At 43.2% G+C, this 27,755-nt stretch overlaps 1 protein-coding gene across 1 annotated transcript in view; it reads left to right on the top strand.

The window, feature by feature from the left end:
* The first annotated feature begins 350 nt into the window (after nucleotides 1–350).
* The window catches only part of gphnb (gephyrin b), a 147,804-nt gene continuing 120,399 nt past the window's right edge, over nucleotides 351–27,755 (top strand). Inside the window, exon 1 of the mRNA XM_050059038.1 lies at nucleotides 351–796. Within this exon, the coding sequence (XP_049914995.1) occupies nucleotides 733–796 (64 nt within the window). The 5' untranslated portion in view covers nucleotides 351–732. The remainder of the gene's footprint in view (nucleotides 797–27,755) is intronic.

Below are 27,755 nucleotides of genomic sequence, written 5' to 3'. Positions count from 1 at the left end.
AAGCGTGCAGCCGGTCTATAAATAGAAGCGGCGCTTTTTTTTTTTTTTTCTGCCCAGGGATGTAGTTGCATTTTTACAGGTCAGACTGTGATCTCCTCTTAAGCCTCTGCATTGAGATGGAGCCGACACATCTCTGGGGTGCTGTTGTGACTCCAACAGGGGCCCCTTTAATCTCTAAAAGCAGGGGTGCATCTCCTGGAGGGAAAGGAAGGGGGAGGGGGCTTTTATGGATTTTTATGATTGGAGGATACTCATGAGGTGAAAGGTCAGATTTGAGGTGCAGGGATTTGAATTTGAAGCATCATATGAGGGAAGTGAGTGGCGTGTGCAGACGCACTGCTCGTCAGTCTCCCCTTTAAAAGCCTTCACAGGAAATCAATAGTGGTCTCCATAAGACTTAATCTGGGATCCACACTACTACCGTGGCAGGCGGCCAGCTGAGTGATGTGTGCGGTTTAAACGGCCCCCGCATCCTGCCCGCTTATCTGGAGGTGTCCCGGTGATCGCTCGGCTCTCTACTCATCTCGTCTGCCTGCTTTTTTTTTTCTCTTCCTCTTCTTTTTTTTTTTTTTTTTTTTGCTGTATCCCAGCCCTCCTCCATCTCTTCCTCCTCTTCCTCCTCCTCCTCCTCCTCCTCTTCCTCCTCCTCCCCTCCCTCTCCCCACTAAGTTCGATGCGATCGGCTCTGGGCCCTGCCGTGAGTTCTCGGTGCGGGCGACAGCGCTGCTGAACATGGCGTCAGACGGGATGATTTTAACGAACCACGACCACCAAATCCGGGTCGGAGTCCTGACAGGTAAATATTCCCATCGGCTCGTGCATATTTCGCTCACGTCTCCATGTTGCCATTTCCGCCGGCGCATCTTCATACATGTCGGCTGGCTTTTTTTCCGTGGCTGCTGCTCTCGGTCTCTCGCTGGCGTTTGCAGCCTCTTGAAGGCGACGATTTTAAAACCCGTGTGTGTGTGTGTGTGTTTGTGTGTGTGTATATGTGTGTGTGTGTTTTTATCTCTTCTACCGGTATGCATCCATGTACATGCCACATTACATCCGTATGCGGTGGAAGCGGGGAATATGCGCTCTGCATCGGTTTGTGTCCGCTCATGTAGATTTCTCGTCGAGCCGTTTTCCCCCCACTGCTGAGGAACAAGAGCTCAGTTTATGTGTATTGAATAATTCATGTCCCGATCTGCTTGTCAGAGCTGAAAATTACAGCTGACCGTGTGTGTTGTGTCGCCGCTAAAGATGCCCGGGCTATAGATTGCATTATTGACACCCAGCTGACCACAGCGATTTTTTTTTTTTTTTTTTTTTTTTTTTTTTTTTTTTTTTTTTGAAGTGTTGCTCACGACAGTTGCTGAAGGTGGATGTGGTGATGAGCGCATCCTTGGCCTAGGAGGAGGAGAGAAAAAAAGAAATCTGTGAAAATGCGCGTCGGATGTGGCTTCTTGTTTTGTGAATGACAGTGCCGGCAGAGTTTAACATGACACATGATAGCGGTTTTGGTGGTGGTGGTGGTGGTGGTGGTGGTGGGGCTGAAGCTGAACACACACACGCACACGGGTAAATCCTCCTGACATTCCTGTGAATGCAACGCGATGACGGCGCGTCTCTCACTTGGCAATACTGGGAACGTTATGCGCTTGGATGCGATGTGCGGCTGTGAGGCGGCGGATGGTGTTGGAGCTGGTCGCCGCCGGCCTTAATTTTTCCTCCTATGTGTGTGTGTGTGTGTGTGTGTGTGTGTGTGTGTGTGTGTGTGTGTAGCCTATTGCTTTGTCATGTTTCTGCCCGTCAAACGGCGAATCCAGCTTGTTGTCATGATCGGAAAGTAAATTCTTGTTGGAGGATGTAGGGAAGGAGGGAGGGTGGTGGTGGTGGTGTTGGTGGTGGATGCATGATCTGTCCAGAGGAATACCCTCCCCTCTCCCTCTCTCTCTCTCTCTCTCTCTCTCTCTCTCTCTCTCTCTGTCCATCCTGTGTGAGGCTGGGTCGATCAATATTTCATGAAAGCCGCGATCTCACACATACGGCATTCCTCCGTATGGAAATCCAGCACGGAGGACGGTGGTAGGCGATGTGTAGCGATGGAGGAATGACTGTGTAAAGACCCCACTCTCTCTCTTGAAATCTGCCAGGGAAACCCCCACCACCAACAACACAACAGCCACCCGTCGTCTTCCTTCTTCATCCCTCCTCCTCCTCTTCTCCTCTCCTAGTGCTGGAGAAGGAGGCAGAGAACGCTGTCCGTGGTGCTGAAATCCAGCGTCACTCACAAATCAGTGCGGTACTGACCCTACCACGGTAAATACTGCATCAGATAGATACACCCAGGGATACAGAGGAGGAGACACACAGCTAAAGTCACCACTTTTAACTGTGTGGTGAGGAATGTGGAGAACATGTGACGGAAATGATGATCAGGATTTGGTGTTTTAAAGGTCCAGTGTGTAGGGTTTGTTGGCAGACATGGATGTGTGTTTTCTTTGGTGTATAGTCCCCTGAAAATAAGAACAGTTGTGTGTTCATCACCTTTATATCATAGGGAGCGGGTCATCGTCTGTGGAGATCGCCACGTTGCACCGCCATGTTTCTACAGTAGTTCAGAACAGACAAACCACCCACTGTAGGTAGAAGCCCCTCAGCGTGCCTTCAGACCTAGAGTTGTCTTGCTTTGGTCCAAATCAGGGACTAATTTCATCGCAAAGTTGCATAATTGCCGAAAGTTGGTTCGCATTCTCGCGGCAGCATTTACAAGCAGACCAGATCAAATGCCTTGTGTGAGAAAGCTGCTCCTGATTGGTCAGAATTTCCATGCGGGAAAAATCCAGGAAGTAAACAAAACGTTGAAGAAGAGTACACTTGCAAGANAAGAAGGTCTCGGTCTGGTTGTTTTGGTGCGCACCTGAGTGTGATTGCTGTGTTCACATCTGCCCAAATGAACCGCACTCAGGGGGCAAACGAGCTTGAGTTGGATTGAAGCGAACCAAACAGGGCAGGTGTGAAAGCACCCTTATTTACGCAGTGTTTTTACTGGTTTAAATCAACAGGTCAGTTTGTTTTGGCGAGGAAGAGACCTCTATAAAACCCTCCTGAATGTCTAGATCAGGGGTGTCAAACATACGGCCAGAGGGCAGCAGCTGAAACGCCACAGGGTCCAATCCGGCCCACTGGATGACCTTGTACACCTAATAGTGGTGCACTTGTGAAGGGTAAGAGGTGTCAGGTTTCAGAAGTAAGTTAAACGCTTTGACCATAATACAGTGCTTTTCTTTCACTTTAGTTTGCTGTGGTGTCATCAGGATTACTACACAGGAGTGGGAATGTATAGAAAAATGCACATGTAATGACACTGAGTAGTTGACCGTCTGAATGTGGAAAAACTAAAAGATACTGTGGAACTTACATTTATTCTTCTGAAGACATCACAGGCTGTTTGTCGTCTGTTTTGTAAATGGATTAGTGTTTTTAAAATGTACTTCTTTCAACAAAAAAAGGGAAAATTTTGGAGGCGTCTGCTATTTATAGACTATTATGCAATGGTTTTACTGCTCCGATCCCACCTGCAATCGAATCCGACTGTATGTGGCCCATAAACGAAAATAAGTTTGACACCCTGCCTAAGAATGAGCTGTTTATATCTGCATAGGGAGCAGGTCCTCATCTGTGGAGATCACCACGTTGCACTGCCATGTTTCTACAGTAGCCCAGAACAGACAAACCACACGCTGACTCCAGATTGGACTATTCGTGTTTTCACATCACTCACTGTAGTTAGAAGCCCCTCAGTAACAAGGGTGTCAGAAAAACACAGATTTTTTTAAATGTGAAACTGCTTTATTCAGTGTTTTTACTGGTTTAATTCAACGGGTTGGTTTGTTTTGGAGAGGAAGAGACCTCTGTGGATGATTCGGCTCCTGGTAAAACCCTCCTGAACCTCTTGATCTGAAGGTAGAGAAAATCGGTGAGCACACTTTAGCAGGCACGTCTGCGACATGCCAAACATCATAGGTGAAACACTGATTTCTAACATGAAACTGCTTTATTCAGCGTTTTTACTGGTTTTGTTCGCCTGATTCATTTTTTTTCGAGAGGAAGAGACCTCTGTGAATAATTCGGCTTCGGATAAAAACCTCCTGAACATCTGGATCAGAAATAAGGTGATCACACATTAGGTTATCAGAGAGAAAACTGAGCACACCTTAGCAGGTGCTGAGCTAGTGGCCTGTCTGCAACGTGCCAAACCGCATAGGAGAAACACTCATTTGTAACATGAAACTGCTCTATTCAGCGTTTTACTGGTTTTATGCACCTGGTCTGTTCGTTTTGGAGTGGAAGAGACCTCTGCGGATAATTCGGCTCCTGGTTAAAACCTCCTGAACATTAAACTAACCGGGAGAAGTTTCCGCTGGTTGTAGTCTGCACAAATAGACTTTCACATCATGTTTTGCTTATGTAGGTGGTTGTTTGCCTTATGTTGCTCACCAACAAGAGGTCAGAGCATACAATTACTTTTTTTAAAGCAGTACCTCGATGCCCACGCCACATCAGAGGGGGATAATTTCTGTATGTGTCACCAGTCACTTGAATCCCCAACTGTATCCCCACTGTAGTGACAGATTGCCAGTTTGATCTCGCTGTGCAGTGTTGACAATTCCAGCGTACATGTGCCGATGTTGAGAAACGCAGAGACAAGACCGACAGGCTTATTTGTCTTTTTGATATATTTGTGTGTGTGTATATGTGGAGTAGGAGGGCTTGCACTGTCAGGGGAAACAAAGCATCAAAGGAGTGAGGGGGGGAAAACGGTACACGGTGGCATTAAGTTGCCATGTTTTACCTGACCCTTAGCCTTTTAAGAATCTAATCGTGGCAGGATTACTCATGGCTACATAACGCTGTGTGATTTTTTTTTTTTTTTTTTGAGTATATGTGTGTGTGTGTGTGTGTGTGTGTGTGACATGATGAGTTTTGACAGCAAAAAGTCCCCCGCTGTGCTGCCACGAGGAAGCAAAGCTCCGAATGTTCAGGTTGGCTCTCTCTTCTACCGCCACACCTCAGTCTTATACATCCACAGTGCTCATGCCATTAGTCTGCTGTGTTATAGGTCCTGTGTGAGCGGAATGCTAATAGAGTTTGGAGCAGTGCTCAATCTCCTTTCCTGCAAAGGGTCAAAGGTCAGTCGTCCACTCCTGCATCCAGTCACCAGGGAGGAGATGAGACCTTGGCTCACCCTCCTCCATCACTTAGCCCCACATCCCTCTAGACAGGTGACAGAGCCCTGGGGACATCTCTGTTTAGACCCTGGACACACAGCGCAGGGGAGGGTGACGTGTCCAAGTGTGTGTGTGCGTGTGTGTTTTGTGGATTGTTTGAATAAGAGGTGGAGTTTATTTGCAAGGAAAGGGAGGTAGGAAACTTGAAACAGGATAATTGGGGTGAGCACGCTGTCACTTGTCAAAGATATCACACCAAAAACGTGACCTTTGTTAGGAGTAGGTGAAAGCTTCTCACGCTGTGATCAGCCTATTGTGATGTGTGTTTTTTTTGTTTTCCGTTCACCTGTTTCTGTCGACGTGTTTGTGTATTTTGATGCATGAGTGCTCGGTGCCCAGTCTCTAGCTGTCGGTGTTTCTTCCTGTCGAGCACGAGTTTTAATTGTCCTGTGTCTCTCTCCCTGGGCCTGCCTCAGGGTCTGGGCGCACAGCGACACACTCACTCACTTCGGCTGAATGTGTGCGACTTAATTGCTTGATGCATGTGTATTTGTATGCAGAGATGTGGTCGTAAATGAAGAGTTGTTGCCCCAAAGTTGTGACAGGCAGAGGGCCGTGCAAACACTCCAAAGATAAATTATGTTTTCAGACATTTTCATTTACTTTATTGTGGAGATGCTAGCTTTCTACTCTGACACAGTAAGATGTATAGTGTGAATATAAAACACCAACATCTGTCTTGACTTAAAGGTCCAGTGTGTAGGATTTAGGGGGGGAAAATTGGCAGAAATGGAATGTAAATTATAAGTTTGTTTTCTTTAGTGTATAATCACCTGAAATGAAGAATCTTTGTGTTTTTGTTATCTCAGAATGAGCTGTTTATATCTACATAGGGAGCGGGTCCTCGTCCACAGAGATCGTCATGTTGCACTGCCATGTTTCTACAGTAGCCCAGAACAGACAAACCACACACTGGCTGTTTTCGCATCACCCACTGTAGTTAGAAACCCCTCAGCGACAAGAGTGTCAGAAAAACACATTTTTTTAACGTGAAACTGCTTTATTCAGTGTTTTATTGAATTAAGTCAGCGGGTCGGTTTGTTTTGGAGAGGAAGAGACCTCTGCGGATATTTCAGCTCCTGGTTAAACCCTGCGGAACGTCTGGATCTTGAGCTGTCAGAAAAAATAGCTGAGCACACATTAGCAGGTGCTGGGCTAGCGGCCCATCTGCAACATGCCAAACATCATAGGCGAAACACTGACTTGTAATATGAAACTGCTTTATTCAGTGTTTTTACTGGTTTTATTCACCTAGTCCATTAGTTTTGGAGAGAAGGACACCTCTGTGGACAATTCGGCTTCTGGTAAAAAGTTTCAGCTAGTTGCAATCTGCAATCCTCGCTGCTAGATACCACTAAATCCCCCTAAATCTAACAGTACAGAGTCCTTGTCCACTGATATCGCCATGTTGCACCGCCATGTTTCAACAATAATGCAGAATGGGCAAATCTAACACTGGCTTTAGATTGGGCCATTTGTTTATTTTTGCATCAGCCACCATAGTAAGAACCCCCTGAATAACAAGAGCATCAGAAAACGCTGTTTTTTTTATGTGAAGCTGCTTTATTCAGTGTTTTTTACTATATTAAATCACCAGGTTGTTTTGTTTTGGAAAAGAATAGACCTCTGCGAATAATTCACCTTCCGATAAAAACCTGTGTGGATTCTAAGTTATCAGGGAAAATAGGTGAGCCTGTCTCTGACATGCCAAACAGCATTGGCAAAATGCTGATTTATAACATGAAACTGCTTTATTCAGTGATTTTATCTGTTTTAATCACCTGGTCGGTTTGTTTTGGAGAGAAAAGACCTCTGCTTATAATTCAGCTCCTGGTAAAAACCTGTTATCAAAGAAAGAAGGTGAGCCTGTCTCTGACATGCCAAACTGCATTGGCAAAATGCTGATTTTTAATTGCCAGTTTTAATCACCTGATCTGTCTGTTTTGGAGAGGGAGAGACCTCTGCGGATAATTCGGCTCCTGGTAAAAACACTAGAGGAATTCTAACCAGGAGAAGTTTCAGCTGGTTGCAGTCCTCACCCTAAATCTTCCACACTGTACCTTTTAAAAGGTGTGTTTCATGTGAGCATATCAAGATTTTTCTAGGAAACCCTCTACCCACATGAGAGCCAGGCTGGGTTACACCACACATTAGACACACGTCACCAGCTGAGCTTTCTGCATTTGTAAGCACATATGAGTGTGCACATGTGTGTGCTGTGTGTGCGTTTGTGCCCTTTACATGTGCAGTGTGTGTATACGCATGTGACTCTGCTCTGCTCTTTGTCTCTCTGCGCTAATACTGAGCTCTGGCTGGAAAACACAGCTTAGCAAATCCCCACGGCCCCAAATATAGCTACTGTATGCATACCTACCATGATCACACACTAAGAGAGAGAGAGAGAGGCTGGCAAAAGGCATTCAGTAGCTTTTAATCTGTATAAAGCCAGTGTGTATGTGTGGGACCATACGGTGTTATTATACGGCAACTTTCCATGCATGGGCTGCCGATGCTCTTGGATGTGTGGCTTGATTTACAGCACATAGACAGCCCCATTGATGCTGGCTGCTGAGAGTGTGTGGGTTAACTCCAGCCCTTCCTCAAAGAGACGCGAACACACACTCAGCACCGGGCTTCCAATGAGGAGCCGGGGCAGGAAAGCTCCACTCTGCGACAGACGGCACACATTTTTCCCTCTTCTCAATCTCTTCCTATCTCTCTCTCTCTCTGTTTCGCTTCTATTTTTTTTTTTAGCCTCGGTTGTAGCAACTGAGAGAGGCTCAGGGATGTGTGGGCGTCTCTCTAAACTTACATGCCTATCAGAAAGACATGAATCGACGGCAGGCAGGCTTCCCAAAACAACCACATTTAGATCGCTCTCTCAACCCTTCTGTTAACTAATTCTGTGACTCCCTGGAAGCTTTTATTTTGGCGGAGTGGTGGTCCATTTCTTTATCAAATGTAGTCTGCATATTGAAGAGGTTTTTAGAAAATCAATATGTCTAGTTTGAGACACACCACACACTGATAATCATCCATACACATATGAGTTTTCTGAAAATGATTCATCCTTTGGTATAGATCACGTGTGTGTGTGTGTGTGTGTGTGTGTGTGTGTGTATGTGTGTGTCTATTCCCCCTTTGCTTGTCTGCGTGCACGTGGGCTTGCGAACATGTATGCGTGCCTGCTCGTGTGTGTAGTTGTCTGGCTGCAGATGGGATAATAACTATTTAATCTGCTTTTCCACATAATTTAATCTCTGGAGTTTGTCCCAAGCTCACCTTAACAGCTCAGGCGCTAAAGAGGCTCACTAGAGAAACAGGAGTCAAGTCAGCAAGAGGCGACCTAGCGTGCCAGAGCACCTTGACCAAAACTAGGAGAGGCCGTCATCTGTCACCGAGCAGCGTGGGCGGCTGCCAGGTTATGGAGCAATCTCATCTCGCTGTCTCTGTCTGAATGACTCAATCTACTACAATGCAAGCTGAGGGTTTTACAATTAAAGGGAAGCTACAATCTCAGTTATCGACATCATCAGACAGGGACATAAGAAGATTTTCTCCCCAACCTGCTATGGCTATTTTTATTCTCAGTTCAGATTTGACTGCATTTACCAGAATGCTTTCACCTCAGTAGAACTCAGGAAGTGTCTCTCAGTGTGTGTGAGCATTTCGGCTTTGGTTTCATGATGTGAGCAGTACTGATGGCAGAGCTTTTCTATACGATAAAAAGAGGTTGTCACGCTGCAGATGCAAAATGGTATAAATCCTATGGCTGCATTGTACTCTGATCTATTCAGGCTTTTATTGGTAGAGAAATGATGTATCATGGATTCTATCTGTTGTGTATAAATGTTGGCACTGTACGTTGCTGCAAACCATAGATATGTTACGTTTGTACGTTTCATATGTAGCGGATATGTTACGGATGTGTTACGTTTGTACGTTTCATATGTAGTGGATATGTTACGTTTGTACGTTTCATATGTTGTGGATATGCTACGTTTGTACGTTTTATATGTAGCAGATATGTTACGTTTTTACTTTTCATATGTAGCGGGTATGTTATGTTTGTAAGTTTCATATGTAGCAGATATGTTACGTTTGTACGTTTCATATGTAACAGATACGTTACGTTTGTACGTTACGTATGTAGCGGATATGTTACATTTGTACGTTTCATATGTAGCAGGTATGTGACTTTGTACGTTTCATATGTAGCGGATATGTTACGTTTGTACGTTTCATATGTAGCGGATATGTTACGTTTGTATGTTTCTTATGTAGCGGATATGTTACGTTTGTACGTTACATATGTAGTGGATATGTTACGGATGTGTTACGTTTGTACATTTCATATGTAGTGGATATGTTATGTTTGTACGTTTCATATGTAGCGGATATGTTACGTTTGTACTTTTCATATGTAGCGGATATGTTATGTTTGTAAGTTTAATATGTAGCAGACTCAGCTCATATGCATTTGATTTACCTCACAAATGTTAATGGGGCGGCACTAGCTGAGTCCATAGGGACTTGGGTTGGGAACCGGAGGGTCATCTGTTCAAGTCCCCGTCCGGACCAAATATGGAGCGTGGACTGGTGGCTGCTCGGGGCGCCGAAATCATGTCACGAGGGATCATGTCTCTGCGTTGAACTCAAAATTCCTGTGTAGTGGGATAGCATAAACAAGGGCTTAGCGGTACTTCAAAATGAGTGTTTACTGATTTAATGTGAAATTGCATAGTTTTCCACATATTAATTTATTTACGATTAAAACAACTGCTGGTATGTTTTGATTTTCACTTTTTGGAGCTGTCGGGATACCGTTTGGTTTTTAATTGCACCACATTCTTGCAGCGCAGAGCTTACTCTGGGCACAGACGGAGCAGCACATCAGGCGTAGTTAAAGTGAAACTTAAACGTTTATTGTGCTGAGTCTAAAAGTTTGCCTCTGCAGCAGCAGCTGCTCCTCTCATCTGTAGATTTGATCTGAGCCGCTGTGATAGGATTTACTGATCAGTTATCCACTCCATGACTCAAAACTCCACAAACTGAAGCTGAGGGAAATTATTTTTAGTTTTTTACATTTACGTATATTTACATATATTTATGTTTACATATTTTAAATTGAAATATTAATATTGTGTTTTAAATGCATGTATGATAACATCATGTAAATAATTAATTTGAATAATTTCTGTTTCTTTGCGTTCTCACTCTGTCTACCTCTCCCAGCATCATCTGGTTTTCCTTCACTATCCATGAAGTGTGATCATTTGTATGCTTTTGTACAGTCATGGTTACAGACTTTCTCCCCGACTCCCTGCACTTGTACTTTGAGTGTAATTCATTCACCAAAAAGAGGGATAAAACTCACAATAAGCAAAGTTAAAGATGAATTTCATTGATAGCCTCTTTTAAAAAAAAAAAAATCTACATATATTGCGATATCGTTATCGTGAACTCTTTTGGTCACAATAATTGTGTGGTGCAAATCTGATATCGTGCCAGCCCTAGTCTGTAGTCTGTAACAGTGGTAACTGCGTTAAATCAAGTTGATTTTTTTTACATGTAATGTTGCATGTTTTTACCATATTGTGATAAAAAGTACATAGATATTGAAGGCGCTGTATGTAAGAATGTGGCCAAAACGGTTACTGCACTCAAATTCAAAGTACTGCCGCGAGTCGTGTCCGCCCCCCCTCCCCTACAGATTCGAGGTTGCTGGACAGCGGCACACTGGAGACTGATTTGTTTGCCCACAGGCAGCTGCCGTGGCAGGGCCACGTGACCGCGTCTTTGATCTTCGGTTTTCCAGCGGGCAAGTCCGGCTTCTCTGCTGCTACCGCTGCTGCCGGGATACAGCTGAGGAGGAGCCGGCTGCTAATGCTATGTACCGGGACACTGCTAATGCTGCTTGCCGTGCTGCTGTAGCTCAGTCGTAACTGTAACTGATGCTGAGACTCTACTGACTGCGTGACTGGTAGACGGCGGTGGGTGGCGCAACAGGCCAAAACACAAATTCAAAACATAAACATGATTTGCGGACCGTAAATTTTTTTTAAATGCAAATATTCTGGCTGTACTATTGTTGTCGGTGAGATCAGTATGTTATATGAACATTATTCCTTAGTCTCTGTGACATTAGGAGGATTTTACAACTATTTGCTTTAGATTTCTTACATATAGCTCCTTTAAGGCTGTCAAAAAATGCATTCATTTTTAGTAATTAATCACAGAAAAAATAAGGTGTTTAAAAAATGAATGCTGATTAATTATGTTCTGAGGTGCCCTTTGACCCGGTACGACGAGACGGCACTTCTCGGCCTCATGAATGGAACATTTAAACTTAATAAGCGCCCAGAAGGAACTGATTGCTGTTCCTGCAGTAAGGAATTTTCGTACCATCGGAGTACTTCAAGCCTAAAATATCCCCTCAATGCAAAACATATAGCAGCAAACCTAGGGTTCATCCCAATACCCGATCTCGCATTCACATTTCCGTCACTTGCATCTTTGCCTTCAAAGAAATGGGGTGTCTTCTCCTCTGAAGCAAAGTATTGTCCATTTCTGATGACGGCGGCAGCCGATTATAGTTGGATCAGCCATCAGTAGGCTTTATGGGCTTTATTAAAACAAATTATAATTCTGTAACTCATCAAAACGATGCTCAGGAATGATCAGTCTCATGTGTGACTGAATAGAAATGACGAGCAGTGACGTAAAAGTGTTTTTTTACTCACAGACAGACTCTCTCTGCATTTAGTTGTATTGATAATAAAAGCTGATGAGGGAAATGACAGATTATGAAGAGAAAAATCTTTCTAATAAATGAAGAATGTTTGCGGTCCGGAACTTTTGTTGTTCAGATTTTTAACTAGATGGCGAATTAGAGAACAAATGAAATATAAAACTTGGGAGTAATACACTTGAGTTTAATCTCTTATTTGTTTTCACTCCAGTGATATTGTGATGTATCAGATCAGTCCGATCAGCTGCAGCGGTGTCCAATCAACAACTGATATTCAATCAGGGGGGTGTGTCTGCTGATAAAAGACTTCCGCGAAGGCTGCACTTGTGTATCCTTGCTTCCCTCTCTTCTGAGCACATTTAATGAATTAAGACGTCCTTCAAGATGCCGGATGTCAATTAATATGCAGGTCAAGTCATCGAGGATAGAGGAGTTGTGGAGGGATACTGGGATAAACCCCTAGAGACCCGAGCTAGCACAGCCTCTGATGCTAGCGCTAGCAGCTAGCCTCGTCAAGCCACTCTCGACCAGGCGTTGAAACGCAAACTGAGTATGTCTACCTGTGACTGACTGACGAACTCCCTTACGAAATGGATTGCAATGGACTGTAGATCAGTTTGGGTGGTAGAGGACCAAAATCCAGCATTAGATATATATTGGAATTATTATTTTTTTATCAATACTTTTTGTCCATAGCCTCCTCAAGCCATCTCAACTTAACTTTGACATAGTACAACACCATAGTACCTCAATTGGGATCTGAAACACCTGGTCTCAAACTCAGTCGTAGCATTGGTAACATCACATTGTCTACATTTGTTCTGTTATCCGTGGGGAGTGACAAAAATACACCATCAGACTATAAAGACACGGACATCAAATGGATGTTATTTTGATACAAATGTTTTACTCAATTAGGAAGAGGATAAGATAAGATATAGACTGTTGTTTAAAGGTACTTCTTACAAGAGCTGATATCATGTACCGTCTGACTGCTCAGCCCACATGGATATTTGAGAAGTCTTCGCTAACTCCCTCACCGCCACTAGTCTGCCTGTGCTCCCATTAGCATCACAACGTTATTATCCCTCCCCCATTTTCCACCCTGTTGACGCTGAGACAGCCGAACGTAACACGCCGACATAGCTGACATCATGACTGGATAACAAAAAAAACCCCACAAAATAGATGTTAAAATTCGGTTCACTGGTGATATAAAGATACGTGGTTTGGATGGGAATCAGTGAGCCCCAGGCGTGTGTCTACCCACTAGCATGATTTTATTCCTCCTTTTTTTTTTCTTCTTTTTTTTTCCTGCTTTGACCCAACTCTCTGTGTCTGTCTATGGTTGAATCATCTCTAAGCTGCTACTGGGGTGTTCCCTTGCAACAATATGTGGGCATCTGTTCAACAATATGCTAGTTTGAGAGGGATACACTTGGAACAGAGGAGGAAAAAACACACACGCAAATTGGGCATACACTTGTTACTGCTTCGTACTTCTCATCCAATTCTCTGATCGTCTTTAAGACACGTTTGAGGGACTGTTTTGTTCATACTTTCCTGTATCAGCCTTGATACGTCTGGCTGTGGAATCAGAAATATTCATATCGTTAAAATCCAGAGGGCCACAAAGACAAAATGGCAGCGTTGTTGGAGAATATCAAGCACCTGGGTGGCTTGTGTACTAGAAATATCTTTGAGCCCTTTGTATGCATGTGGTCAGACAAGGATTTATCTTTCCGTTGGGCGGGGCTCGCACTGTAGCAGTGGTTAAAACACACACTGACCCCTCTTTCTGCATTGAACACACACACAGCTGTGACAGTGGACAGCGGTAAGGCAGGCGGACCACATGACCAGAATAGACAACACAGGATCAGGGACACGAACGCAGAATGAGAATTAAGTCTTCACTGCAAAGGAATTATTTTCGAGTAGTGGGGAGTGTGTGTGTTAGAACAGGAACACACCCCCTTTTCTCTCTGCTTCCACAGCCCACGGAAATAATCCTCCCGTACTGTAAATAGTCTTTAATTGGGATGCAAGTTAGAACAAGAGGCAGACGGTATTTGGCGGACAAGGAGCAGAGTCTCCTCCGCTCTCGTAGGCTCTTGTCAGCTCTCCAGAGAAGAGCTCCATCGGGGGCTGCCTGGAAAGCTATTCCCAGACTGGGTGCGTAGGTGTAGGAGAGTCGGTCCGCTCCTCACTCCCTCCTGGCCCTGAAGCAGTGTTACAGTCTGTCATTCATTTGAGGTGATAATCACAGGAGGCTGGCGTAGCCAAAAGACAAAAGAGGGAAGATTGCGCTCGATATTTTTTTTTTCTCCGAGTAAGCAAAAGAGCAAAAGAGATGCTGGAGCCTTTTAGTGTCAGCACTTATCTTGTTTTGACTAAAAAACTGGCATCGTACATGCAGAGCTCGAAGCTGTTGTTTTCTATTTTTGTTTAAACAGGGAAGACTGTTCTGAAATGAGTTGTAACACGTTCCAGCGAGTGTTTGATGAGTGGTGAGGTGGCTGTGTCCAGACCGTCAATATTGATGGTGATGATGATGTGCAGCGTCCTGGGTCATGACAGGTGAAATTCTCGGTGCATCCCAAAAGCTATTAATAATTCAGATGTTTTTGCCAGTGAGGCTTAAGGCAAGAGGTCTACTATAATTCCTCACATGCAAATAATACTATTACTGAAATGTCATATGAAGCTTTTAATGCAGTTTAAGAACATTTACATGTGTGGTGGTTATCAGACTGCTGGTGCTCTGATAGGGCCCTATGAAATTGGTATTAATTTTTTCCACATTCTGTTGGTTCCGTGTTTTAGGTTTTAATTTTTTTTTATTCTGTGTTTTATCATTTAGGCATATTTTGTCATCATAAAAAGTGTCTAATCTAATGTGGTGGGTGATTAAAGTTTCAACAGTTCAATAAGAAAACATTCAAAATTTAATGAATATCAATGAATTTGATGTAAAACAACATTACACTATTTTAAGTCACTATTTTCAATAATTTAGTAACTTTCCTCGCAACTAAGTGAGATGTCTTACTTTACAAGAGACACAGGCAACATGTTTTATGCTTCCTTGTAATATAATCCAATTAATCTTATTTCCATATTTGTATTAACCCACCAATTTATGGTATTAACACTCTAGTAACAGACAAGAAAAACAGACATAGTCATAGGTGTATCCTGGCCCGTTTCAATGCATTTAGGCTACAGGTGGGAATAGGCTTACAGGTGCATGGTACACCCCAACATTAGCGGCAGCGGCCAGTTTAACTAAGGACATAAACTGTAACTGTGTAAACTAGCTTGAAACAGACCCATGAGACGCTGCCTCTTGGCGACCCGAGAAGCACAAGAGGTCAGGATCTGACCCAGCCTGGCTGACCAAGAGAAAGGCTGTGGTCAAGCTAGCTGTAACTCACATCTGCGTGATCAAACCTGCCGACGCTAAAGTTCGAGGCAGACGTAATCAGAACAGAGTGAATTCTTGACTGCTACTCAGTTTTGTCTTACACCTACTTGTATGTGGAGAGCCTGAGCACGCAAAGAGAGGAATACAGAAGCTAAGCACCTGTAAATGATGCCCAAACATAGCGGCACAGTTTGTGTTCTATTCATTCGGCTAAGGCACGGTGAAGAAATGCTCATAATGGTAGGGAAAACTGTGATTGTTTTATAATTTGGATCAGCTTTTTTTGAAAATTCCACAAAATCTGCATTTTACAACTTTTTATTAAATAAAAAATTCATTACATTTTTATTAAATCAGCTGTATGATGCAAATCAGCTCTTATGATTCTGCGATTAAGTCCGTGTTCTCTGCGTCATAGAAATCAAAGGGCCCCAGAACCAGTCCAATTTCTTATGTCTACCCCTACCCCTTGTTTTGCGTACCCCTTTGCCCTTGGAACAGAGTTACAAGCAGCGTTGACAGATGCACGATATATATCATATTTGCACAGCCATTTTGCCCTCTGTACAATTTACAATAGACCATCATTTACAATTGTGACCATTGTGTGACAATTACAGTAAGTAACTGGTTTTAGTTAGTGCTGTCTCATTTTAATTAAGTTCCCAACATGATCAGAATAGATCTTACTGTGTTTGCACATCTCTTCTGACATGACCTCTTTACAGCCAATCATGCTTAGTGTAGGTCATGGTGGACATGATTGTGAGCACAGCTGTCAGATGGGAGCTTGAATTTTGTCACTTAGGTGTGTTGTGTTGAAGTTAAATTGTTTTGACTGCACCAGTAAGCCTACTTATGACATGGAAATGTGTCAAACTTTGGGACTTTAATACACAAATCAGCAATAGCAATGTAACATTTAGCTAGCGAACTAGTTAGCTGTAGAGACATCAGTATACAGATGCATTGACACAACATTAAACTAAGATAATATGATAGTTATTGTAATTTTCCTTTAATCTTTATTAACCAGTTTCGTTGTGATGGCGGTTTGTAGGCCAACGTGGACGTTAGAATCGCACTAGTTCCCTCATCAGAAAGCCTCCTGGATTTTTGGATTACTGCTGAAAATAAGCTCTGTGGCAAACAGTGTTAATGCTGCTTACTTGTTTTGTTCAGCAAGATAATCTTCACAAAAAAAACACTATTTTTATAATCATCAAAACCTAAATGTAATCATCAGAAGTAAAAAGCTAACGCTAGGCTATAAACAAACTACACCACGGTCACATGACCTAACATCACCACCATAACAAGACTGTAAAGCTGTGTTCGGCGCAGCTCAGCGTGATGACGTTCTGTAGTCTTGTTTAGCCACTTGTTAGCAACCGCCTTTTTTAAGACTCATAGAAGCTTCAAGGTTCACGAGTGGGGTGTTTACCGATGTATTTTATATGAAACAAAACATGATAGTCTCCTAAGCTTGTGTTAACCACAGACCTTCTTTCAGGCATCTAACCAAAAAGCCATCCAAAAAACCCACTGACTTCAAGACAAGGTAACTGGGAGTGCAAACATGCTAACTTACTTCCAGGTTTTAGGACTTGTTCCTGGGGTATTCTGTTGTGCCAATGACTTCTCATAACACTCACTTTGGAGGGCTGTTTAGCCCTTACACCTCACCCTATCCCAGCAAGAATCAGGACACCCTACTCCTAGACACAAACAAACGAATGAAGGGGTAAGGGCTAAGTGGTAGGGGCAAGGGGCATATTGGGATTGAGCCTTACACTGTGTGGTTGGCTAGCAGAAATTATGCAATATCTCCATCCCAGTGTCGGTTTTTCACGCTCAGTTGCAGGATCTCCTCCCAGAACGTTATGCTGACTGAAACGACAGTATGCCACTGCCTCACACAATGTCTACACACAGCCTGGGTGGCAAAGCAGCACGTTAGCTGAGCAGCAGCAGCGAGTCCTTAGTCAGAGTCTACACTTGTTGTGAGTGTTACCTGTGTTTTGATAGCGCTCAAAGCCCAATATTCAGTCACTGTAATTGGAAGTGAACAAAAAAGAAAGAAGACTTAAGCATATAAACATGCTTTGGGTCACAGATTCTACCGTGAGGGACACACCAAGGTCAGACTTCTTTAAATTCTGCATATTCTTTTAAATGCACCTCCTCAAAAATATGACTTTCTGGCTTGCTGACAGTAAACAAACATGGAGTTTAAAGAAACGCTAATTCATCTGAATTTTTAGTAATACCAGATTTGCAATTTGTGATCCGGCAAAGCCATCACCAGTGTGAACTTTCTCCTTTCCAATTCTATTACAAAATGAATTTGGACGAAATGGTGTATTTTGGTCTTTGGGGAGAGATGCGATTTATTTTAGTGCTCTTGCAAAGAGTTGATGTTTGAGTTTCATTCCCAGGTTGTCAAATACAGACGCTTTGGTTTGGTGGTTCGGTTGGACTACCAACCCAAGTTTGTTGGTATTGCAGCTATCTTTCCTCTGAAGCTTACCATCTAAATGCTACAGTAGGTCATCTTCCAGATTGATTGAAATCTAATTAATTTCCATTATTCCACTTCATTGACACATATATATTGGGCAGTTGAACCCTGTAACTGTGACACTGCAGCTGCTGCAACTGTGAAACAACCTTTTGCTTTGAAGACAAAAGACATTTCCTGCTTCTTTTTCTTTCTATGGTTTGTTTTTTACACTCCTCTGGAGAGACAGCTGTTGCCCCCCCCCCCTCCTTTACTCGGGTCGGTCCCTCGCGATAACCTGTGCAAGGAGAGAAGCCGCTGAGTGATGGCGATACAGATCGAGATAAAAGATACAGTGGCGCGTTTTAACTGATGAGTCACTCTCGTGGTCCGCTGTCGCTGGATCCTGTGTCCTGGCTTGAGGTGTTAATTAGGGCTGGGAGGGATGGAGGGGGCGAAGGATGCAGGAGGGACGAAGGGGAAAAAGAGAAAGGGAAAAAAGTCACTGATTCATCAGCGTTGCCCCGCATGCTGCCACGCCGCCTCACGTCTTTATCAGTCCTCATCTAATAGGTGTCTGAAACGCATACCTCTCTCATGTTTCACTTAGGGGACGAGGTCGGCTCGCCTGTATCTAGCATCTATCACAGGCTGACGGGGTGCTGATGTCACAGGGAGCTCTTTGTGTAGAGAAGGGGCTACGCTAATGATGCTAATAGTCTCTGCAATACAGTGTAACCATTTTTTAACCATATTAAACTATTTGGAAGTGAACACACACACTTTTAAGCAGTGAGAATTCAAAATACAAAGTGTTTCAAACTTGTTTTGCAGTGTATTTGAAGTACATCAGCTGACAGGATGTGAACATGGTGCCAAGCTGCCTACCAATGCAATTCCAGTGCAACTGTCCCTATATGTGTATATGATTTGGTTTATCTGGTTGTGGGGTAACTTAGGGCCCTGACACACTAAGCCGACAGTTGGCTGTCGATCAGTGTCAGACCGTCAGTGAGCGTCTGTTGCCCTTGTTTTTGCGGTGTGTCACCACCATTGGCACTAGTCAGCCCTTGTTGACTGTTTTCCAGCCAGTTCAGCATGTTGAAGCTCAGTGCACGAGAAGAGAAACAGAAGAGAGAATAGCAAATGTCGAAAGGGTGCGAGATCAAAACAAATTTGTTATATTAGATAGATTTTTCTTTTAGCCATTAAGCTCTTCCGCAGAACCACTTTGTCACTGTTTGTGTAAAATGTTCACCAGCACATGGTAGACAGGCTTTGCTCTTTTAACAGTGGGGGGCTGTGTTGTCAATGTGCTAATTGGCTAACTAGAGTCTTGAATGTCTTCCTGTTTCCATTTTAGACTAACGAATACAGACTACTGCTGTCTGCTGCTATGGAGAGTTATTTCCTCTCACGCAGGTGTCGAATAACGTGCCAGTTGGCTGTCGGCTGTAGGCATTGTGGTGTGTTCAGGCGCAACTTTTAGGCTGGGACAAAGGTGACATGAGAGAATGCAAAAGTCGTCCTTCGTTGCCACTAGATCTTTGATTTTGGTTTGGTGTGTCTGGATCTTAAAGTGTTAACACCAGGTGTAAAGGCAGGTTGACAATCTCCAAGTGGAGTCAGGTTGTGTTGTTTTCTTGGTAACTCGAACACAATTGGCAACATTTTGTGCCAAATCTGAATGAACTTCAGAGTGTTATGTGTTGTCAGACAATTCAAATAAGGTACACTATGCAGGAATTGTTGGTTACCTTTCGTACTTGGCCCCTCCTCCCTGAACTGCTTGAACATATGTTGCAAGCTGCTGTGCTATTATATGAAAGTTACTTTTGTTATAATGGAAAGCCAATACTTTAGCAAGCTATCTTAGCTTACTGCCAGCACCTGCCTGTGCAACAGAAAACAGGAAAACTCCACATTGCTCTTCATCCCCATTCTCTTCTTCAGTGCTCACTAGATTTGGGTTTTTTTTATTGCGGTGTCTGCAATTTTGTAGCCTCCTCTTGGATGTGTGCTGCTACTACCTGATTGCTATATTACTTTTGTTTGAGTCTAGCATAGGTTTTTATGAAAATCCTGCGTAGTATACCTTTAAAGGGGCACTCTACTGATTTTGCATGTCAAAGTTAGTTTAGTAGGCATGGGAGCACTACTCAGCTGGCAAAAAAATGGAGCTTTGTTAAATCTGAACTCTCCCAAATGACTTGAATTATCTTGGTTTGGATGTAAAAAATTAAGGCTGTGTTGCAAAAAGGGGACTTGCAGTTTGGAGGACATAGTCATACCTTGGGCTGCCCCCAACTAAGAATTTTCCTAGTCCACTAATAGTCGTTATTTAGGGCCATTAGTCGACTAGTCGCCCGCATGTTAGGGCAGGGCAACACAATGGTTTGAGTTGAAGGTGTGAGAAAGAATAGTATCAGTAACATTGTTAATACTGTGCTACATTACAGAGAAATACAAAACCGTACTAATGAACCTTTATTAATATAGGCCTATATTTTATCTACAAGTGCACGTCACACACTGAGCGAGCCGCCTGTTAATGACGCTGTGGGCAAAGCAGTAATGATTGTGCTAAGTGGCTAATGGGCATGTAGCTACTTCCATGTTTCAGATGATACGTCATGTTTGTAGTCGACCAATGAAGATGAGTTTACATATCACCTTGGGTTCGTCCTTCACCTTCTCAAAATGAAGTGGCCACTTCCTGTGTCTGTCCTTTCAAATCAAATTCCCACATGGTCCAGATATATAGGGTCGTTTGTTTATTTTGACAAGGCGCAGCTCCTAATAGAGTTTCAATTTTTTGTTTGTTTGTGTGTTTGATTGTTTTTTCTGCGACTAAGCGACCATTGAAATCTTGCCGACTAATGACCTTCAGGTCAACTATCATTTGGTGGACTATTCGGTGGCAGCCTTAGTCATACCAGACAGGGAGGACCTAACAAAAGACGCTATTGAGTTGCATTATGAGAAGATTTCATTTTTCTGGAGCTTGACTCATACTAGGGGCTAAACGGTGCGATATCTCGTCCTGTGCTGCTTCAAGTTTTACCACTCTTGTCCTACCTACGTTCTCTTCCAACACATCGTCTTTTCTCTAAATGTCTCTTCATTTAAAATCCTGCAACACATAAGTGACAGTCAAACAAGTCAACAAGTTATGTTCCACTGTTGCAAACCTGCACTCTACCTGACCATGAGATGTCATGGATAATTCAGTTTTGATGCATACAGCCTGCCATAAAAGATATTTCCGACATACTTGAAAGCTTACTTATTCATCATCACCTTTGATGAACTGTTACTCTTCTTAGTTTCATTTCTGTCTTTCGCATATTCTCTTGTTCTGAGCACACCTTTTCTTGGTGTTTGAAGCCTCTTTAATTTGTTATTTATTTGATTGCTTGGTTTTTCTTAATGAATTTGCGCTTGTTTTAACTTACTCTGTTGTTTCTTGCTTTATTTCAAAGCACTTTGAGCTACACCCCCTGTATAAAAGGTTTAGTAGTAGTTAGTGTAATAAAAGACTTAATAACTTTAGAAAATGAAAGGTTTTGAAGCCCCCTGGGCGACGCAACAACAGCTTCCTTCTTCTACTGGACCCTCAGCGGTGACAGGAATCAGGAGTAGAGTGGGGAACTGTGACGGGAACTACGTCTCAGATCTTCCATGTAGCGCAGCAGTTATTAAATCTGGCTCGCTGCAAGAAGAGACGGGGAACTTCATTTATGTCAACATCACTCAGGTTTTCAGTATTTCGACATTTTGTTGCTGTTTGCCAAACAGAGGGAGAGAGTCAGGTGCAGTTTGAAGAGGGTCGGGGTGGAACACAAGAGACAGAAGAAATGGAGCCAGTCAAAGTGAAGCTATGATTAGTAAATAAAATGCACAATGTGTGTAGCTTTTGTGTACAACTGCAAAATATAGCCCCTTTAATTTCAATTCAAACCTTCAACAGAAAAGATTTAGGTTACAGGAGCCATCACTGCCACATAATATGATCGGGCATTCGTGAGAACAAAGACGAGCATCTGTACCAAGAAGGTGGAAAAGCACCGCTGGGAAGAGGTGTAGCGCTGTGTGACTTCTGGCTGTCACCCTTGGCAACGGCCCTTCCGCTCCTTCTTGACACGCTGCCAGGGTGTCCGTTGGCTTGTCACTTGTTCATACCCTCTCCCTTGCTCTCTCTTTCCCCTCCATTTCTTCTTCCTGAGGGCCACAAGACCAGCCATGTCGAGGTGCGGTGCGTTGATTGATGTATGTGGAACCACCATCATCTGAATTGGGGAGAAATGTTTGTATTTTTACGATGAATCCAAAGGTGACACACTGATGAGGGAAGAAGTGTCTAAAATCGACGTGTCGTTTGATGGTTCTCAATTAAAAACGCTTCTCCCTGCAGTGTTTACAGTTGCTATGGAGCAAGCGCTGCGATTGCATTCATAATTGACAGTAATTATATCAGTCATTGGCTTGCTCACACATTTATATTTACATCACTTTCACTAATCAATTCCATATCAATGATAATTGAAATCGAGTTTGACGAGTGGTACAAGACTTGGGACTTCCGAGATAAATATAACGCGCTCTCTCTTTCCCACTCATACATCACATCTTATCTCAAACCATCTCCCTTTTTCTCGCTCGCTATTTTTGTCCCCGTCTCCTCACCTCTCCTTCGCTCTTCCTCGGTCCACCTTTCTCACTTTTTTTTTTTTTTACCTTTGCTGTCTGTCTGCGCTCAGCTCACTCCATCTCCCCGGAAAAGCGAGGGAGCGGGCAGTACAGGGGAGCATGTACATGTGAATAATGGACGAGGGCAGCTTCTCCCTAACGAGGTGTGTTTGATGGCCGACCTCAGCCCGCTTTGTGTGTGTGTGTGTGTGTGTGTGTGTGTGTGTGTGTGTGGGGCCAAGGTGTTCTCCCATTCTCCTCCTCTATTATTCAGCGTCATGCCTTTTCCATTTCTACCACAAAACCCTTTCAGATCATGGCACCTGGGAATCAAATGTTAATAGACACCCCGCCCACACACTCACACTCACACTCACATCACAGCCACAAATGCTCCTCAACACACACACACAAGAACTAGTTTGACTGATTTGACGTGGCTCGACAGCTTTGTTGCCCTTTTGCATCATTTAAGCTCTTACAACAGGCATGACTGGTGGGTTTTCAATCTCGGCACATGACTGTGTACATTTGAAAGTGAGTGAGTCGGCGGGGGATGGGGGGGGGGGGTTGCATTCTCACTCAATTTCCTCTGTTCTGCTTCATTGCCCCACCTGTTCTTTTGTATTCTGTCTTCTCTTATTGTGGCAGCAGATTTATGGAGAGGAATAAGTCTCAGTACTAGTGACCCACTTGGAAATTCCACATGAATGCGCTGAAAACCCAGACGTCAGGGTTTGGCACCGGCACTTAAACATGTGATGATCGCAGGGTGTTTGAAGAGTGTCAGAATGAGAGCTGAAATGGTTAATCGAAAATAAATCAGCAGCTATTTTGATAAATGATTTACAGTTGACTCATTTTTCGGCAAATCCTGCTTTCCTCTATCATTTTTTAATTGAACGTCTTTGGGTTTTGGACTGATGGATGGACAAAACCAGGCTTTTGAACATGGCACCATGGGTTACGGAAAATTGTGGTGGCTGTTTTGTTCTACTTTATGGCTGTTTTATCGACAAAATTGTTAACTGAGTAATTGAGAAAATAATCAACAAATTAATGGACACTGAAACTTGCTGATAGTCGCAGCTATAGTTGAAGTATTTCACTTGTGGAAAGATGGTCTTTTCATAAAATTGGGCTGAAATTGGTGCGATATGACCAGAGAACCACACCGGACCACTAAATGCTTCCGCTGGTGGCCGATGTAATGTGAGATTGGCCTTTTTGCAGCAATCAGATCAATATGATGGATGGCTGGCAACAAAGCATCTTGAATTACAATTAAACATTAAGCTGATATACCGTAAAACTTCAGTTAAAAGCCCAGTCCCTTTCACTAGCCTGGTGTGGCTACACATTTTGACAAATAAAGGCCTGTCTCAATTAGAGGCCTGGTCTTGGTGCCAAGCTGAAGTTCTTCGGATGTATAAAACCAGGTCCTTGGCTGCCTCAAATTAAGTGTCCATTCCTTGATTACCCTGTAAGTTACTCATGTTCCTTTAGTCCATAAGGGTCCTCAGATCAAAAGAATTAAAAGGGTTTTTCATAAAAAAAAGTTGAGTATTGTTTTAACAGGATAAAGTGGTGTTGTGTCGGTAAGTCGAGTATCGCAATCATCGAGTGTCGTAACTCTCTCTGTCTCTGATGGGCTGTCTGTCGGAGCTAGATCAAATGAATTAGTATCTGAAGCCTAATTTTGAAACAAGTAATATTCATACTGGTTTAAATAAACAATTTGATTCTATTTCCTTTGCTGAGCTACAGTTTTGTGTGAAAGGAATTAAAGGCCTGTTCCAAATAAAGGCCTGTTGATTTCAGCAATGTAAGCAAATAATAGCCCGGGCTAGTGATTGAAGTTTTCCGGTATGTTTCTGAAAACATTTTAGGCAACGCTGTAACAGTTTATATTTGATCAGCACTGCCTAGTCTTACCTTTTGATCAGAGTTTGGTCTGAGGGGCAGCACTCTCTCTCAATCCGCTACTATTTAGGTATGTGGTGGCAGGCATACGAAGATGTGAAAGTACAATCTGTAGTTTTAGCAACAGGCCTAGAGCCAGTGCAAAAAATTGAGCTTGGAGATGAGCAGGGAGATCTAGGCGCTGGTTACGACAATTACACTTTCTACCCTCATTGTTATGATACAAAGCTGGTTGCAAATTGGCAAAGTATCTCTTTAAAATGTAGCATCCAAATGTCAGTAAATTCAGGCATCGGGTGACTGTTGCTTGCAGAATTGAGACACTGTTAATAAATTTAAAAAAATGTAGAATTTCAAATAAAATTGTTTCATGAATGTACCCTATGTTAAAATTATGAATCTTAAATAAACGGCATTTATTCAAGGGTTGCATTTATTAGTGGATGAGAAAGCCAAGACAGTCGGTCGATCAGTTGACTTACCAACTCACAGAAAATTAATCTACAACTATTTTGATAATTGATTAATTGTTTCAGTCATTTTTTGTGCAATATTGCACTGATTTCAGCTCCTTCAATGTGAGGGTTTGCTACTGTTCTGTGTCTTATATGACATTATGGACTGCTGGCCAGAAAACATTTAGAAGAAGTCAGCATTGTCTCCAGGAAATCAAATTGATTTTAACAAATGACTAATAAATGTTTTGAATAAGTGATTACTGGGGCAATTTATGCCTTGAGTACTTTAGCATAGCGAGATGGCATGGAAAAGAACGGAGACAGCAATGGGGAGTGACACCATAATTCATTTAAATATCACCACATACATTTGTATTTCTTCAGCAATAATAGTGACACTCATTTTTCTCTGTGCACATTATGTACCTGATAATTAGTGATCACAGGTTTCAGCTCCTACACACACACACACAGCATCAGAGTCAAATCAGTCCCTGGAAAACTCCCTGAATGCTCCGACTCCTTCAGGGGCATCCCTCTTGGTTTCCCCTGCACTGACATGTACATGTGCTACATGTGTCTCAGTGGGATAAGTGATGAGATGTGTGAAATATGGCGAGTGGAGCACTCTATTAGGCAACCCCCCCCCCCCCAGGCTTCCTTCTGCTCCAACATACAGAGAGGCAGGGGTAGAGAGACGTCACAGAGGCTTTGCTGATGTGGTGGTGGGCCTGAGTTAGAGATACTGAGGGGTTTGGGCTTTAAAGAGCCGAGTCTGAGCCAAACACCCACCACCAAAGAAGAGGAAGAGCAGGAACTCCTCCCTGCATCAACCTCAGCTCGCTTTAGCCTTGAGAAGAAGTGTGTGTGTGTGTGTGTGTGTACATGTGTGAGCTCTGACAGTGGGAAGCTGCAATGTAATTGCTGACACTGTCCAGAGGATTGAATGTAATGAAGGTAGCTGCTTACAGGCTGCTTCATTAGTACAGCCGGGCCCGGGGCACTCCCTGTGTGTGTGTGTGTGTGTGTGTGTGTGTGTGTGTGTGTGTGTGTGTGTGTGTGGGCATGTAAAACTCTGCATCCTGGGAAATAAGGAGAGTCGAATGGTTTGCACACACACACATACACACATGGATCACCTCCCACCCACTCACACATTAACAAACACATCAACAAGCTTCGGCGGCACATGGAACGTGTTGATTCTAACTTTAATCCATAGGAGTTCCTTTTCTTCGTGTGTTCGCTATTTTTAGTATGTCGTCCTCAATGTAGGCTGCACTTCAGAAAATATAGTGTAACCCAGCAAAACCTCCTTTAAAATGCTTTTTGTCGTGGAAGTCCTATACTGCATTTTTGATGCTTACGTACAACGTCATCATCGTGCATCATGCTGAATGTACTAAGGTGTAATGGAATATAGGATCTAGGACTGCAACTGATGTGACCGTATGTAGGCAATCTACTTTTTTAACATTCATTTTTGACATGAAACTGCTTTTTGAACCTGATGGAGTTGCTGTTGGCGTTGTCACTGTTGGCCTTAAAGGAATACTTCACCCCAGGGTGTTCCAGTTGCTTACCTGCTTGAGCGTGTGCCCTGTGCCACTAAGACTGTGTCCTGTCTGTCGCAGCCACGGTTTGACCTGTGGCTCTTTGCTGCATGTTATTCACTCCGTCTTCTCACTCCTCTCCTACCATCTTCGTCTGTACTATCAATAAAAGCAAAAAGTCTAAAAAAAAAAAAAAGAAAGAAATGGAAAATAAGGGATATTTCACTATCAACCTCGTCTACTGACCTCGTCACATATTGACGTTTGGTCATGGACTTTTCACATCCACATAGGACGTGAAAGGTACCCTGGGTGTGTTGGTTGTTGATGTTCTGGAACACCGTGTCAAGTTCTGCCTGTTACATGCATTGTCTTCTTTCAAAATACACTTCTGTTTTCACAGGAAATTTACATACAGTCTCTTGCAAAATAAACACACTATGCCGGTACAACACTGTGAATTTATGTTTTTTTCCTTCAACAGTAAACACACATGGTCAGGTTTAGGCAACAAAACATGTGGTTAGGTTTAGGAAAAAAGAGTTAGAATTTTAGGGGACGCAAACACCGCTCTCACGGATGAAATTTTGACTGTGGGTAACAGCGGCCTTTTGATGGTCATTTACACACACTCCATTTGTGATCGCGGTAAACAGACAACCTATAACCATGATAACAATAACTATGTCAGGTAACAAACTGCATCTGGCTCGGGTCAGGTCCACACTTAAAAATATGAAAGGCTGTCAGGTTCGGACCGGGCTCGGTTATAACGGTCTCGGACTTGGGTTGGGTTTGGTCAGGAAAATACAGCCCGAGCCGCACTCTAACGTGCAGCAAAAGGCCAGAGTTGGAATCGAACTTGTGGCAGCTGGACGAGGACGTAGCTTTTGCACATAGTGCACCTTCTCTACCAGGTGAGCTAGTGATTGCCCCAATTCTTCCTGAATTCTAATTGTGCAGAGACGACGAGATGTGGAAGACCAAGAAATGCTGACCAATCAGAGCAGGCTGGGTTTTTTTAGCTTAAAGAGACAGGTGCTAAAATAGAGCGTTTCGGACAGAGAGTCAGTACAGATGTTGCAGCACAGACAGTATGAGGTTTTTTGACCGTTAAAGCATCAAAACATGTTCTAGTAGAAACATGTGATACAAGTATTAACCTGAAAAAGAACATG

Source organism: Epinephelus moara, chromosome 12 (genome assembly GCF_006386435.1).
Source record: "Epinephelus moara isolate mb chromosome 12, YSFRI_EMoa_1.0, whole genome shotgun sequence".
NCBI lineage: Eukaryota > Metazoa > Chordata > Actinopteri > Perciformes > Serranidae > Epinephelus > Epinephelus moara.
This window is presented reverse-complemented; position numbering and strand designations above follow the sequence as displayed.